General features: G+C 49.4%; 1 protein-coding gene across 1 annotated transcript; it reads right to left on the reverse strand.

Annotated features, from left to right (window-relative positions):
• Positions 1-968: 968 nt before the first annotated feature.
• LOC108926972 (sulfotransferase 6B1-like) lies at positions 969-7,962 on the reverse strand. Its single transcript, XM_029250801.1, has 7 exons — positions 7,484-7,962; positions 6,949-7,067; positions 5,976-6,065; positions 5,304-5,430; positions 4,156-4,250; positions 3,434-3,590; positions 969-1,455 (listed from the first exon to the last, which is right to left on the reverse strand). The coding sequence occupies exons 1-7, from the start codon at positions 7,674-7,676 to the stop codon at positions 1,328-1,330; spliced, it is 909 nt and encodes a 302-aa protein (XP_029106634.1). The 5' UTR covers positions 7,677-7,962; the 3' UTR covers positions 969-1,327.
• Between the last annotated feature and the right edge of the window lie 8,439 nt (positions 7,963-16,401).

Raw genomic sequence — 16,401 nt, forward strand, 5'->3', positions numbered from 1 at the left:
AATCCCATCTTCAGCTATAATACCCTTGAGCAACGCACTTATCTTAAATTGCTCCAGGAAAAAAATGCTCAGTTATATAAATGGATAACGAATTTGTTTCGGAGGAACTCGTCAGATATATGTGAACCTGAACCTGATTACAAAGTGTGCCAACCAACCCGAGTGAGTGTGTATGTGTGTGTTTGTCCTGGAACTGGCGCGACACCAGTGCGCATGCACTTCGCACTTTAACCACTTGGTGGCAGCGTTCAACTACAATTACGCAGGTGGTTTACAGCGCCTGGAAAAGCACACTGTACATTAACTGTTTTTATTGCCTGACGCAGGTTTTCAGCTACCGGATTATCCCAGGTGTGAAGATAAACCAGTGCTATAAAAACAAAATGGTTTTTTTGTACGAGAAGTACACTTTTACCCAGATTACGAAAGGACAAATGAAACTTTTCTCTGTTTTAATTTAAAAAAATTGTATAAAATTTCTCTGTTTGGAAGCATCTTCAAAAATTTTAATTTTCTTCACTTTAATGTGGATAGAAGTAAAAACAAAAAAAGTCAAAATAAAGAAAAAAATGCAGTCTGCAGAAAATCCAGCTACATCCCAGGGTTTTACAGAAGCTGTCCTAAAAATTGAGGGAACTCTATTATTCAAGTTTTATTAATTGTGACTTGGGCAAAACTAATTTTGGAGTTGCAGACAAAATGAGGCACAGTAAAAACAGAACTCCGGTCACAGCTGTGTTGAGGAGCCGGTGAATACCACAACGTACAAATGTGACCATTTTATTGTCCCACCTGTCTATCTGTTACCCTAAATATAAATAATTCCTTCAACTTTTCAGATTATGACAAGCCTGTAGAGAAGCACCTTCAGTATGCAACCGATGCGTTTCTTATGACACTAACATAGGTATCGGGCAGCATTAGAAACATATGGAGTGATGGTCATAAAGAATAGCCAGTGTAGGGAATCACAGTTAATACACTTTAATAGATTTTTCAAAACTAATGCAAATGTGAGAGTAATAAATGCTTTAAATCAAAAAATTACATCAAAAGTTTACATTTCAGAGGAAAAGTCTTCACTTATGCCCCTGGCTGGGTGCAGTGGCTGTATTCTTGTGCAACACAGTAATGCATTGTTATTTTTGCTAATATTCTTATTTCATTCTTTTTGCAGTTATGCATATGAGGTCTCGTGTTTTTTGTATTCTTCTCAGCTCTTCCAACTTCTGTTTCTTCATTGAGGCTGGTCTTCGTTAAAGTTCTTCCCTTTTCTCACTCCGCCACCACGGTTGTGCTGCCATTGAGCCGCTGTCTAGCAGTTACTTTACTTGCAGTACGTATCATATTTCAGCAGGGCCCCCAGCTTGGTGCCGGCCAGGTGCTTCTCAAACTCCGCATCCATCTCCTGGCTCTGGCTCTCGCTGAAATGGTTCTTCCAGTCCCCGACCTCACCTGGAGTAAAAGTATCACCATGAAGTAAGCACGATACCGTTGTACAAATCACAGTACTCCCGCTGACCAGGTCACACTGAACTACATTTCACACAATGCCTATTAAATTACATGTAATTGTTTGAATAGATTTCTATTACCTATTGGGAATGACCGTCTTCAGAGAACCACAAAGAACCCATTCATACTCTGTAGTCACTGTGTCCCGGTATTGGAAAAGCGGTTGATGATAAAAGGGGAAAAGGGTCAAATATTCTAACATCTAATATTTGCACAGCTGCTGCTTTCTGCCCACTTTGATGCCGAAAGAAATTAATTTCAGTCATTAATGGTAATAAAATTACAAAATTATGACTGTGGATTGCGAGCTGGATCCTGGCCACACTTCCATTCAAAAAACTGATAGCCACATGGAGGTAACTTGTTAAGGGGAAATGAGAACCAGGTGTGGCCACTTTAACAATTAAAGACTGTAGAAAAGCTGGCCTGTGAAACACAAATGTTTTGGGTCTGGTGGAGTGTTATCACAATTAGTAGAGTTTGAGGGCATGAAGTTGGACATTTTGACTTGGCAGAAGATCAGAGCTTGGGGTGATTTTTATACTTTGTTTTGCTAAGTGTGCAGAAATTATTTTACAGTTAAAAGTCTGCTTTCACTTAAGTACTTTTCCGAAATTTTTTTTGCTAAATTTTTTAAGTTAATTAGGAATTATAGGGAAGTAAAATCGTTTTCCAGCTCATCCTGCATGACTTCATACCTGATAGCTGCTTGGACCAGGCTTGCCCCCGCGTATCACAAAATATGAAAATATGATGCCCATCTGAAATGCGGGCCTAAAACAATCATCAAAAACATGCTAACAAGTCCACACAGATCTCCGGGTATAAAGAGTGGTATTGATGAACGCCTTTTGCAGAGCTACGGTTTTTCAGAATCAGGAACACTCACTACATCCAAGGAGTGAGGCTGGACTCCCTGGGGGACATTTCAAAGAAGTGAACACTAAATCAGCTTGGGGCCCTATCATGGACAATAATTCCCAGCTTCCGCGTGCCACCTTGGTCAAACAGAGAAGCATGTTCAGCAGCAGGTTGGTCCACTTCGGGTGTTCCGAAGAGCCCGACTGCAGGAGTAGAACTCAAGGTCTATACTCTCGCTGATCAGGCGGTACCGAGCTTCTCCGTGCGATCGCAGTACACCTTGCACCACCTCACTCCGCTAGGCCCTCTCTTGTGTAAATACAGGTGATCCCCGATTTACAATGGTTCGACTTACGATATTTTCGACTTCCGACGGGGACCACCTTTTTCTACCTAAGTTATTCATTTATATAATTTCTTATTTATCTCTGTGTCTTCAATGTTGGTCTGTAAGTATGAAGTACGGTATATTGTAGGCTGCAGCAACTAAAAGGAATTTAATTTATTGAAAAGGCATTGTTCGGGTCAGTTAAATCAGAATTCTGGACTTCTGGGTCACGTGAGCTCAAATTGTCAAGCTGATGTTACTGGTTACTTAACAGTGAAAGGGCTGGTTAGGTTACAGTAACGTGAGCTGTTTAAAAATATTTTCACCTTAAGGGACACAGGGCAACGCTGCTTGACTCACAATTAACCCAAGAGCAAAGTTCAACTGTCTGAAACGGCGACAATCAAGCGTTTTGCCCAAGGAAGAAAAATGGCAAAAACACATTAGAAACATGTTACAAAAGGTTGCCCACATGGCAGAAACAATACAAGGGAAGAAAGTGCTTCCTATGTCACCAAAGACTGTGTCCAAAAGAGGCACAGAGGTAACAAGCTGTAAAAAGGGCAGCGAGCAGAGCAGGTTCCAAGGTTCAAGGAGTTCCTCAAGGAAATAATATTGCATTAGAGAAATGGGTAAAACTAAGCTGATTAGATCAGACAAATCGCCTAACAACACCTGATATTTAATATCTAAGGAGGTGAATCTGACATACAATTTATTGAGCTCTACCTTTCCGGAAGATGATGTTAACCATCTTTCCGTATATTTCCTTGTTGCTGTCCTTCATGGTGGTGAACATGCTCTCCTGGGAGATGGTCTGGATCTGCTCTTCACTCAAGGCGAAGCCAAAGAAGTTGCAGATCCGTCTAATCCCTTCAGTCAAATCCTAAATGAGGGGGCAAAAATGTCCTTACAGATCGTAGCCACACAAAAAGCTGTTAACGATCTGGAAAACATCTAACGTATCTGATAACGGTGTTGTTAATGCGTGCAGTTGTGTTTAAAATCTAAAGAATTTGTGAATGCATTCCTCATTCATCGATCCATTGCAGGATCACAGTGGACTGGAGGCTATTCCAGACACATACAGCATGAGGCAGGGTACAACTTACAAAGGACACCAGTTCATTACAGGGCAATCACACACAGACACTCATTCAGTCACACATTAATACATTCTATGGGCAATTTAAAGCCACCAGTCCACGTGAAACAAGTCCTTGGACTTTGCGCCTGGAGCAAACACATGGAAAGGGGGTGCAGTGGCACAGTGGTGCAGTGGGTTGGACTGGGTCCTGCTCTCCGGTGGGTCTGGGGTTCAAATCCCGCTTGGGGTGCCTTGCGGTGGAGTGGCGTCCTGTCCTGGGTGTGCCCCCTCCCCCTCCAGCCTTACACCCTGTGTTGCTGGGTTAGGCTCCGGTTCCCTGTGACAGCATTTCAGCCCAAGTTACCCTCTTCATCTCCTCGAAGGTCACAATCATCACATCGGGGTCATCCATGCGTTTCTCCCAAGCCAGAGCATGGTCAAAGTAGGAACCCCAACACACTGTTGACAGGAAAGAGGTGAGTATGAATGAAGGACACTTTTACTTCAACTTACAAACACAGAACTGTGATCATAAATTTTTTGTAAAACCAACCACTACATCACACACACATTGGCAAAAGCCGCTGCTCCCAAGCAGGATCACGGCAGGCTGGAGCCTAACCCAGCAGCACAGGGCGTAGGGCTGGAGGGGGAGGGGACGCATCCAGGACGGGATGCCAGTCCGTCACAAGGCACCCCAAGCGGGACTCGAACCCCAGACCCGCTGCACCACCGCGCCCTCCTCACCACTACATCACAATAAATTTAAAGTTTAATAATTCAGATCAATCCCTCGATTTATTCACAATTTAGGTTTCCTGAAAAACTCCTATTTATTGTATCTTCATGAACAGGTCATGAAGCAATGGTCAGCATTTCTCTTTCCTGGAAACATTAACTGTGATGCAGGGAACGCCATGGACAGGCTATCAGTTCGTGTTATTGTTTTTAATTATATGAAGCAACATTAAAGTTAATTTTACATTTAAATGAAAGAACGTAAAACACACAGTCACCCTTTCCTATTCAGTGCACCATGTTACACTTTATATTACATATTAATTTCAGAGAAACTTTTCCTCAAGGTAACTTACAGTGCAAGAATACACTGCCTGCAGTTCAGAGTCAGCAATTCCCTTAAAACATGTGTCTGTGGACTGGGTGGGTTAGGGTTAGGGGGGACTCATATGAACACAGGAAGAACGTACTAACTCCATAGAGACTGTGAAGGAATCAAACCCAAAGCCTCTTGCAAAACTCTTGCACCATCCATCCGCTTTCAGAATCACCCATCTTAATGTAGATACAGTGCACAATTTCCCCTAAAACATTTGGGAATCTTGCAATAGTAGAGTTTACATAGCCGTTTCATAATCTTTTTAATTTCAAAATGAAGCTGCCGATCCAGAAGTTTCAGAAAGGATGAGGAAGCTTTGCATTGCACAGCATTCAAATGATGTATTCTCTATACGTAGAGAACTCTTCTGTCTGCATTTTACTGCACCGACATACCGTCTCCACGCATAAACTCCTCGTAGAACTTGTCCCAGGATTCGGCAGTGGGCAGCACGGGATTGGAGTTGGTAAAGTGGTAGTAGGACACCATGGTGTCTTTGGGATTTCGGAAAATAACCAAAATCTGAGGAGTGATTAAAAGCACATATGTTAGAATACATTGAAAAACGAGGTAAAGTTCAAGGGTGTTGTCTTGTACGGTAAAGGGCTTCTCATTTAAGTCACTGCATGGCTGGTTTTTGCAAAACGAAAGCTTGCTCATGTCAAAATTAAAAATCATAGCCTATTTTTCTTCAGAGGTACGTTAACCACCCTAGAAGGATTAGTGCCGGAATTATTTAATTTGGACCGTTTAATTACTTGGTAGAAGTTTTGTTCAAAGCAATTCGAACCCTCAACTTATCCATTTCTAATGGTCACATTTCTCCTAGCAATGCTCTTTGCTGCAGGCTTTGTTTGTACAGAAAACACTCAATCTCTTACATAACAAGGACAATACTTGTGTGGCCAGGATGTCAAGCTGGATAAAAACCCTTGGAAAGGAAAACTACACCTAATTTTTGTCACCCTGTCCTCAGGTTACATAAAACCACAACTGTGAAAATAAAGCAAAATAGGGCAAAATCAAGTGCTGGAGCCCATAGAAATGCAGGAACGGTGCACACAGACCTTGGTTTTCTGGGCAGCGAAAGACGGCGGGATGTTGTCGGGGTGCATGTGTGTTCCAAGTAACCTTGGAGATGGAACTTCGCTCAGAGACTAGAAGGCAAAAGAGTGAAAGTCACTTGAGTGGAGTAACACTGCAGTAAGAACTGTTGCCTGGGGCACTCTCCTCCTGAGACCATCACAGCATTACATTTACTTATTTATCAGACACTTTTCTCCAAAGTGACTTCCAATGAACTCTGTGTAGTGTTATGAGCCCACACACCTTATTCACCAAGGTGACTTACACTGCTAGATACACTGCTTACAGTGGGTCACTCATCAGTAGAACACACACTCACTCTCTCTCTCTCTCTCTCTCTCTCTCTCTCTCTCTGTCACTCACACACCCTATGGGGGACCTGAACAGCAGGTCTTTGGACTGTGGGAAGAAACCAGAGCACCCAGAGGAAACCCAGGCAGACACAGGGAGAACATGGAAACTCCACACAGACTGAGCAGGGATCAAACCCACGTCCTCTCCCACCACCGAGGCACTTCGAGACAGCAGCGCTACTTGCTGTGCCACCATGCCACCCAGGGAAAGTCTGTAACACAATGAAAGTGGTGGGATTCGCTGTGCTTAAAGCAGAAAGTTGCGCCTCACGACAAGGTCACGGAGGATCTTCAACGCCCTCTGGCGTTGCAGGAACCTGAGTTACTGGCTGCTTGCTGAGGCCAAATAGCAGGAGGAGTAGGACTACGGTGAGATGGTACGACTGGTGTGTAACCTGAGCGCTGAGTCATTGTTGCGCTGGTCCTACCGCATGGAGCAGTGCAAGACGGACATTCCCAAACTCTCAAGTCACAGAAGTGCTTACTCATGCAATGTTTGCAAAGAGCATATGAAACATGCATCAGTCACTCAAGACCAGGGAGCAGTTATGTCCTTAATTGAGGGACTTTTTCTGTGTCTTTAGAGACACTGTATACTCACCTTCTGCGCCCCTGGGTTGAGAAACTCTAAAAGTGGTATAAGTGTGTCTTGGACTTCTTTTTTCTCAACTTTGGCAGCAGCCATGATCTTCAGAATCACACCCACCATCCAGTTGAACCCTGGTAGAGAGTTGTGGGAGAAACACCAGTGCGGAGTGTTGCTGGTTCAGGTACACGGAACGACCCTTGGAGTTAAGCGCTGAACCTTAGTTGTTCCACTAACAATATTGTTGGGGTCTCTTTGGTCATTTCACCAAGACACTACACATCTAACCGATGAGTTGAACACGTAGACTGAGCTGCTGTGCAGTTTCCCTTCTTACATATCTTGAATACCCTGGCTCATACAGTTCTCATTATCCATGCATCATACATTTTCATTCCCTTAATGGATTTTCTTTACTGTTCCAGCAGTTAAGCACGGCAGCATGAACAACAGACAAAAAGAAAGACGAGAAGTGTGTATCACCTGGTGCAAGCCATTCTAAACATCCCCTCACCCAACAGAATTATTTCATCGGCAGTGACATACTCACCACACTTTGGGTAGGCCATCAACGTGATATCATCTGGCCTGGCTTCAAAACTTTCAGAAGCTTTCAGATTCTCTTCTGGAGACATAAGTGTGGGGAACAGGATGCCGTTGTACCTGAAGACTTTCTCCTCCTCTTTCATCTGCTTTGCTCTTTCCAGCTTTGCTTCTGTCTCTAAGCGAAAGTCTGCATTCATGTTGGAAATGTGCAGTGAATTATATCCCCTTCTTCTCAGTGCAGCTCAATGATCTTCTTCTCAGGCAGACTCAGTTTGTACACTGGAGTGCTGCAACACCTTTTTGTACTTTGTACTTTGTGCGTGTTTGCGTGCCTCTGGGAGAACGAGCTCCTCCTACTTCCAGATAAAGCTTGCGTGAGAAGCTGAAGTTTCCTGGCTTGTGTTGGGGTGGGTTGAAAATCTGGATTCCTTTTCGTGGCCAGTGACTGACAAGGAGAGACGTTCAACACTTGGTCTTCAAGCTTCGTTTGCAGGCTTCGTTCTCAATAGTGTTGTGGGTGGAACTTCAGTGGGTGGTTAGTTCTGTGGCTGAGGTCTTTTGGGAAAGTGCAGCTGCATTCCTGGGCAGAAAGGAAGGGGGGAGATTCGTGCCGTTGCTCTGGCGGAGGGAAGCTCTGCATGATAATGGCTTGAGGTGAGGGGAGAGGGACTGGATCAGGCGACTGTAGGTCAGTCTGAGTGCGGTGGTCTGCCTTACCACGCTGTTCAAACAAAGTTCCATCTCTCATGAGGCAGTGTGATGTGTATTACTGGGAGTTTTCAGATGGTCCCTTAGATCTTGACCAGAAAGCAATGCTGCCTTCTAAACTATGAACTAGGGAGAGTAGCTTTTAAGTAATGTTACGGCATTCGCTAAGTTTTGACCATTCCAGACAGCTGACCCAACTGTTATGTAACAAATCCCATGAAACATCATTCCTTATGTCATTTGTCTTTTGGTGAGGTGTCATGTACTGCGCTGTAATGATCTTGAATGTACTTCTCTAAGGAATATAGCACAGTACAATACTCAAGTGAGGCACACACACACACACACACACACACACACACACACACACACACACACACACACACACACACACTGTATGAAACCGCTTGTCCCGAGCAGGGTTGCGGCGAACCGGAGCCTAACCCAGCAACACAAGGCTGGAGAGGGAGGGGACACACCCCAGATGGGATGCCAGTCCGAGAGTCACCAGAGAGCAGGCACAGGCCAAACCCGCTGTGCCACCCCCCCCCCCCCCCCCAAGGGAGGTAGAAGTGCTGATTTCATTATGATTCGGCAGAGTTTTTGGAGTTCATTCTTGGGCCCAATGGGGTAACAATAGACCCAGAAAAGGTTTATACAGTCATGTCTTGGCCGCAACCTGAGACAGTCTAACACCTGCAAACGTTCCTAGGATTTTCTAACTTCTACAGGTGGTTTATAGGGAGCTTTAGTTCCCTTGCAGCCCCGTTGACAGCATTGTTACGAGGAGTGCCTAAGCAACTGACCTTTACTCTTGAAGCCATTAAGGCTTTTGCGGACCTTAAGCATCGTTTTATCACCGACCAAATTCCGAAGGACGCTGATCCTGCGTTGCCATTTGTGATAGAAGTAAATGGGTCAGAGGTTGGTTAAGGGGTGGTGCTCTCACAATGACAGGGAAACCAAATACATAAAATTCCTGTTTCTAATTCATTGACATTGTCACGAAATGAAGCACAATTACACACCTAAAGAATACCAGTCATTCATAATGATCCTTCTATTTACATATTTTACATACCATTGAGTAACCTGGCAGTATGTGTTCAATTGTCAAGCCCTGCGCACCCAGCTCATCAGAGACACCTGCTGTTTCCTGATGGAAGGGAGCATAAAAAGGGACACCGAGGATGCCTGGGTGCGGAACCTTGTTTTGCCTTTGCCTTTCTTGACCATGCTCTTTGTTTTGTCCTCTGTATAATGTTCGCCGATTGCCTGACCCACGCCTGTCCCATGACTTGAGTTTGGATTAGGATTTGGACTTATTAAACTCCGCTTATCCGGGACCGGGTCGCGGGGGCAGTAGTCTAAGCAGAGCCCCCCAGACTTCCCTCTCCCCGCAAACCTCCTCCAGCTCCTCTGGGGGAACCCCAAGGCGTTCCCAGGCCAGCTGGGAGATGTAGTCTCTCCAACGTGTCCTGGGTCTGCCCCGAGGCCTCCTCCCACTGGGACATGCCCGGAACACCTCCCCAGGGAGGCGTCCAGGAGGCATCCGGAACAGATGCCCGAGCCACCTCAACTGGCTCCTCTCGATGCGGAGGAGCAGCGGCTCTACTCCGAGCTCCTCCCGGGTGACTGAGCTCCTCACCCTATCCCTAAGGGTGCGCCCAGCCACTCTGCGGAGGAAACTCATTTCTGCCGCTTGTATCCGCGATCTCATTCTTTCGGTCATGATCCAGAGTTCATGACCATAGGTGAGGGTAGGAACGTAGATCGACCGGTAAATTGAGAGCTTCGCCTTACGACTCAGCTCCTTCTTCACCACAACAGACCGGTACAATGACCGCATTACTGCGGACGCCGCACCGATCCGTCTGTCAACCTGCCGCTCCACTTTTCCCTCACTCGTGCACAAGACCCCGAGATACTTAAACTCCTCCACTTGAGGGAGGAGCTCCCCCCTAACCCGGAGGGGGCAATCCACCTTTTTCCGACTGAGGACCATGGTCTCGGATTTGGAGGTGCTGATTCTCATCCCCGCCGCTTCGCACTCGGCTGCAAACCTCTCCAGTGCACGCTGTAAGTCTTGATTCGATGAAGCCAACAGGACCACATTGTCCACAAAAAGCAGCGATGAGATCCTGCAGCCACCAAAGCAGACACCCTCCGTTCCCTGGCTGCGCCTAGAAATTCTGTCCATAAAGATAATGAACAGAATCGGTGACAAAGGGCAGCCCTGGCGGAGTCCAACATGCACCGGGAACAGGTCTGACTTACTGCCGGCAATGCGAACCAAGCTCCTGCTCCGGTCATACAGGGAACGAACAGCCCGTAGCAATGAGCCCTGAACCCCATAATCCTGAAGTACCCCCCACAGGATGCCACGAGGGACACGGTCGAATGCCTTCTCCAGGTCCACAAAACACATATGGATTGGTTGGGCAAACTCCCACGAACCCTCCAGCACCCTAGTGAGGGTATAGAGCTGGTCCAGTGTTCCACGGCCAGGGCGAAAACCGCATTGCTCCTCCTGTATCCGAGGTTTGACTATCAGTCGGATTCTCCTCTCCAGTACCCCGGCATAGACTTTCCCAGGGAGGCTAAGGAGTGTGATCCCCTATAGTTGGAACACAATCTCCTGTCCCCCTTCTTAAAAAGAGGGACCACCATCCCGGTCTGCCAGTCCAGAGGCACCGTCCCCGAACTCCACGCGATGCTGCAGAGGCGTGTCAGCCAAGACAGCCCCACAACATCCAGAGACCTGAGAGACTCCGGGCGGATCTCATCCACCCCCGGAGCCTTGCCACCGAGGAGTTTTTTGACTACCTCAGCAACTTCAGCCAGGGTAATGGACGAGTCCCCCTCTGAGTCCCCGGCCTCAGCTTCCTCCGCGGAAGGTGTGTCGGAGGGATTGAGGAGATCCTCAAAGTACTCCTTCCACCGCCCGAGGACATCCTCAGTTGAGGTCAGCAGCGCACCACTTCCACTGTAAACAGTGTTGGCGGAACACTGCTTCCCCCCTCTGAGTCGCCGGATGGTTTGCCAGAATCTCTTTGAGGCCGACCGAAAGTCTTCCTCCATGGCCTCGCCGAACTCTTCCCAGGCCCGAGTTTTTGCCGCGGCAACTGCCAGAGCCGCGCTCCGTCTGGCCCACCAGCTGCTTCTGACCCGTCAGCTGCTTCAGGAGTCCCATGAGCCAGCCAGGCCCGATAGAACTCCTTCTTCAGCTTGACGGCATCGCTTACCTCCGGTGTCCACCACCGTGTTCGGGGATTGCTGCCGCGACAGGCACCGGAGACTTTATGTCCGCAGCTCCGAACCGCCGCCCCGACAATGGAGGTGTGGAACATAGTCCATTCGGACTATGCGGAGGAAGATGGATGGATGGATGGATGGATGGACTTATTAAACTTCGTATCACTTTCCTCTGCACTTGAGTCCATCCTTAGTTCAGCGCAACCATGACAGAAGGTTCCGCCCCGAACCAGGACTGCCACGCCCACACCTCCGGGCCAACACGGAACACCTGTGACGCAACGCAGACTGCAGCATAAAAGGCTGCGTCGGACAACCAGCTGATGTGGAACCTTGATCTGCCTCCTCGTTAGCGACCTTCTCAGCCATTTCCTGTTCCTGAACGCCTTCCCCGAACCCGTCCCTTGTTCCCCCGATCTACTGCCTCCTTCGGCTCATCGACCTCTTGCCTGTACACTAACCTCGCCTTTTGGATCCTCCCTGTTAGGACGTTCGCACCTCGAAGACCCTTTGCCCGTCCTCTGACCTCCTCTCTTGGATTTCCCCGAAGACACCACGATTACCGCTCTGAACTTGGGTCCGCCGCTTCCCTCAGACGCGACCATGACAAGGACTCAGCAGAGTTCATACAGCTGCGCACTGCACTCGCAGCACAAGGCACGCTCTTGGGAGCTCACGACCAGTCGCTGAAGCGCAGTGAAGAGACGGTAGAGTGACTGATACAGGCTCAAAAAGCAGGAGGTGTTATCCAACCCACCACCGAGATGGCACCCGCGACTCCTGCTGAGCCCGCCTGCCCGCCCACAGCGCCAGAGGCATCCGGTCCAGCCACACAGATCGGTGCCCCAGAGCGGTATGACGGTTCTCCTGATCAATGTCAAGATTTTCTGAGGCAGTGTGAGTTGGTCTTCGAGTGTTCTCCTCGCATGTATCAGACTGACGCATTCAAGATCGCTTTTGTCCTGTCCTTGTTGACCGGTCCGGCCCGGGCGTGGGCTGCCGCTGGGTGGCGCACCCGCCAAAGAACCACCGATGCTGTTTTCCACGAGAAGTTTGAGGCGATTTCTTTATTTATTTTTTTTGACCACCCTCACGCAGGGCGCGCAGCAGGTAATCGTCTCATGTGTCTCACCCAGGGAGATAGAAGTGTGGCTGAGTATGCGCTAGAATTCCTTCCTCTTGCGGCCAAGAGTGGGTGGAACTCCGTGGCCCTTCTCACCTGTTTTTGCAAGGGGCTGAACCCCCGAATACAAGATGAACTCACCTACAGGGGAGAAGATGATGACTTCAAATGGTTCGTGGAGACCGCCATTGCCATAGACAACCTTGGCCGGTCTCAGCGGTCCTGGGGAGGTCAGACTAGCCTTCCAGCATCCAGGTCGGAGGAGGAACCCAAACCCATGCAGGTGGGGCCAAGTCGACTTGGAGCGGAGAAGGCGGGTGGTGGGGAATTTGTGCCTCTATTGCGAATCCCCGGAGCATCTCCGTGCCACCTGTCCAGTCCGACCCCCCCAGGGGAGCTCCAAGAACCCAAAGGTGAGTTCGGGGGGACATCGGGGACAATTAAGATTACCCGTGAGCATTGCTTGGGAAGGAACTCGGGTACAAGCAAGTGCTTTAATTGATTCAGAAGCAGCGGGCTGTTTCATGGACTGGGGCTTTGCCAGGGCACACCATGTTCCCCTAAAAACATGTGAGGTCACCCTGCGACTGAAGGCACGAGAAGGTCAGCCCTTGGGGTCCGGGGTAGTTGACACACGGACCATCCCTCTCCTACTCGAGACCGGGGCTTGTCACCACAAAACACTGACCTTTTTTTTGATTCGAGCTCCAGATACCCCAATTATTTCAGGTTATCCCTGGTTGACCCGCCATGACCTAGTCTTCCGATGGAGCACCAATGAACTGGTTGCGTGGGGAGACACCTGTCACTCGTCCTGCCTCTCACTCCCGTGTCGGGCTACCTCTATAGAAGGGGTACAGGGCCTTCCCCTGCCGGAGATACCCCGGAATACGAAGACCTATGCGAGGTGTTCAGTAAGACCCACGCTGCAGAACTACCTCCGCACCAGTCCTGGGACTGTGCAATTGACCTTCTACCAGGTACCACGCTGCCTCGGGGTCAGATACATCCCCTGTTGTTACCAGAACAACAGGCAATGCAAGAGTACATCAAAGAGGCCCTCGTGTCCAGTCTGATTCGACCTTCTACTTCCTCTGCAGCAGCGGGGTTTTTCTTTATTAGCAAGAAGGACGGGGGCTTGAGACCATGCATCGACTATCGGGGATTAAACACGATAACGGTCAAGTACCCCCATCCCTTACCGTTGATCACTTCCGCATTGGAAGACATTCATGGCTCCACCTGGTTCTCGAAGTTAGACCCTCGTAGTGCGTATAATCTGATCCGGATCCGTGAGGGGGATGAGTGGAAGACGGCTTTTCCCACTACGCTTGGTCATTATGAGTACAGGGTCATGCCTTTTGGCCTAGTAAATGCTCCCTCAGTCTTCCAGGCATTCCTGAACCATGTGTTGGGTGACTTCATTAACCACTGTGTAATAGCTTATCTAGATGATATCCTGATTTACTCCAGAACCTGAGAGCAACATATCCAGCAGGTGCGGGCTGTCCTCCGGCGACTCTTGCAGCACCATCTGTACGTCAAGGGAGAAAAATGTGAGTTCCACAAGTGCCAGATCTTGTTCTTGGGTTACATCCTGAGCCAGGAAGGAGTCTCCGTGGACCCCCAGAAAGTCAGCGCGGTGACGTCCTGGCCACAACACACCACGGTAAGGGCTCTCCAATGCTTTCTTGGATTTGCCAACTTTTATCACCGTTTTATCAGCAACTTAAGCACCATGGCCGCTCCCCTTACGGCACTGACCTCCAGCAAGGAATGATGACTCCCCTGGGGAGCGGAGGCAGAGATGGCCTTCCAGGAACTGAAGTCCCGGCTCACCTCTGCTCCAGTGCTGAGACAGCCTGACCCGTCCTTAGCCTTCATGGTGGAGGTAGATGCATCGTCGGTAGGAGTGGGGGCTGTCCTCTCTGAGACAAGGGGATCCGCCGAAGTTATACCCTTGTGCATTCTTCTCCCGAAAGATGACTCCGGCCGAGTGTAACTATGACAAAGGAAATCGGGAACTCCTTGCTATTAAACTCGCTCTAGAAGAGTGGCGTCATTGGTTGGAAGGAGCTGTCCATCCCTTTCTGGTGCTAACCGACCATAGAAACATTGAATATCTTGAAACCGTTAAGAGATTAAACTCCCGTCAGGCCCGGTGGGCATTATTCTTTACCAGATTCAATTTTACCGTGTCATATTGCCCAGGTTCCAAGAACTTGAAAGCCGATGCCCTATCCCGGCTGCACGACCCCGATCATCTGCCCCCTAATCCAGAGGGGATTCTACCCAAGGGGTGTGTGGTTGGCCCGATCCACTGGCAACTGCTTCAGGACATACAAGAAGCTCAGGCCTGTGAGCCTGAACCTCCCGGCAAACCTGCTGAACGCGTTTATGTGCCCAGTACACTCTGTGCGACAGTGATGAAATGGGCGCATGAAAGCCCGGAAGCGGGACATCCAGGGATCCGGCGCACCCTTTCTCTGTTGCAGGGACGTTTCTGGTGGCGTTCCGTGTCAGACGACGTCCGAGACTTCGTGCAGGCCTGCGCTATCTGCGCCCAGACCCGAACCCTGCCCGAGAAGGTCGCGGGCCTCCTGGAACCCTTGCCTATGCCGACCAGACCCTGGACCATGTGACCCTGGACTTTCTGGTTGACCTCCCAGTCTCCGAGGGTAAGACAGTGATACTCTCTGTTGTAGACCGCTTCTCCAAGGCCTGCAGACTGGTCCCTCTTCCTAAGTTACCCACTGCTTTGGAGGTCGCGGAAATCCTTTTCGAACAAGTTTTTAAGCTGTACGGGCTCCCAGAAGATATCGTTTCAGATAGAGGACCCCAGTTTACTTCCCGGGTGTGGAAGGCCTTCTGGAGGCGGCTTGGAGTAAAAGTTAGCCTTACCTCGGGGTACCACCCGCGGGCCAACGGCAAAGTAGAACGACCGCACCAGGATATAGCACGGCATCTCCGAGCCTATTGTTCCCAGCAGCCGCACCAATGGGCCCGTTACCTGGCGTGGGCCGAGTATGCCCACAACTCCGCCCAACATACTTCCACAGGGATCTCACCCTTCCAATGTATTTTAGGTTACCAACCTGTTCTATTTCCCAGAGAAACCCCTGAGAGTCCGGTCCCAGCCGTGGAAACCTGGCACAGCGAGAGCGCTCGTGTGTGGAGAACAGTCCGGGACCACCTGCTCCACAGTGCGGAGAGATACAAACGCCAAGCCGATCGACACCGCCGTACCCTCACCTTCGTTCCAGGTCAAAGGGTATGGCTTTCTACTAGGGATTTGAATCTAAAGACTCCTTCGAAAAAACTCAGACCCCGATACATTGGCCCTTTCAAGGTCCTACGCAGGGTCACACCGGTCACTTATCGCCTCCTGTTGCCTCCTGACCTCCGAGTACATCCCACGTTCCATGTCTCCCTGTTGAAGCCAGTGGGAGTGTCTCTACACCAGCCACCAGGAAACACCGCACCCTCCCCTCCGTTGCCTCTGGATGGTGACAACACCTACAGGGTCCGGGCCATGCTGGACTCTTGCAGACAGAGGGGTCAGCTGAAGTATCTGGTTGATTGGGAGGAGTATGGCCCGGAGGAACGTTCGTGGGTGGCCGCTTCTGATTTCTTGACCCTGAGCTGATAGCTGTCTTTCACAGGGACCACCCGGAGCATCCAGCCCCTCGCCCCCGGGGGCACCCTCCTTCTAGGCCCTCGGGGGGGGGGGGGGGGGAACTGTCACGACCTGCACACCCACCTCATCGGTGACAGCTGCTGTTTCCTGATAGAAGGGAGCATAAAAGGGGACACCGAGGATGCCTGGGTGCGGAACC

This window comes from Scleropages formosus, chromosome 4 (assembly GCF_900964775.1).
Source record: "Scleropages formosus chromosome 4, fSclFor1.1, whole genome shotgun sequence".
Lineage (NCBI taxonomy): Eukaryota > Metazoa > Chordata > Actinopteri > Osteoglossiformes > Osteoglossidae > Scleropages > Scleropages formosus.

Bases quoted from the DNA above. Each gene is read 5' to 3' on its own strand.
- LOC108926972 (XM_029250801.1), bottom strand. From the start codon at position 7,676: ATGAATGCAGACTTTCGCTTAGAGACAGAAGCAAAGCTGGAAAGAGCA. The intron at 6,066-6,948 runs GTGAGTATACAG...TTTGCCTTCTAG, and splicing joins TCAACCCAGGGGCGCAGAAG to TCTCTGAGCGAAGTTCCATC. The intron at 5,431-5,975 runs GTCTGTGTGCAC...ATCACTCCTCAG, and splicing joins TCGCTGCCCAGAAAACCAAG to ATTTTGGTTATTTTCCGAAA.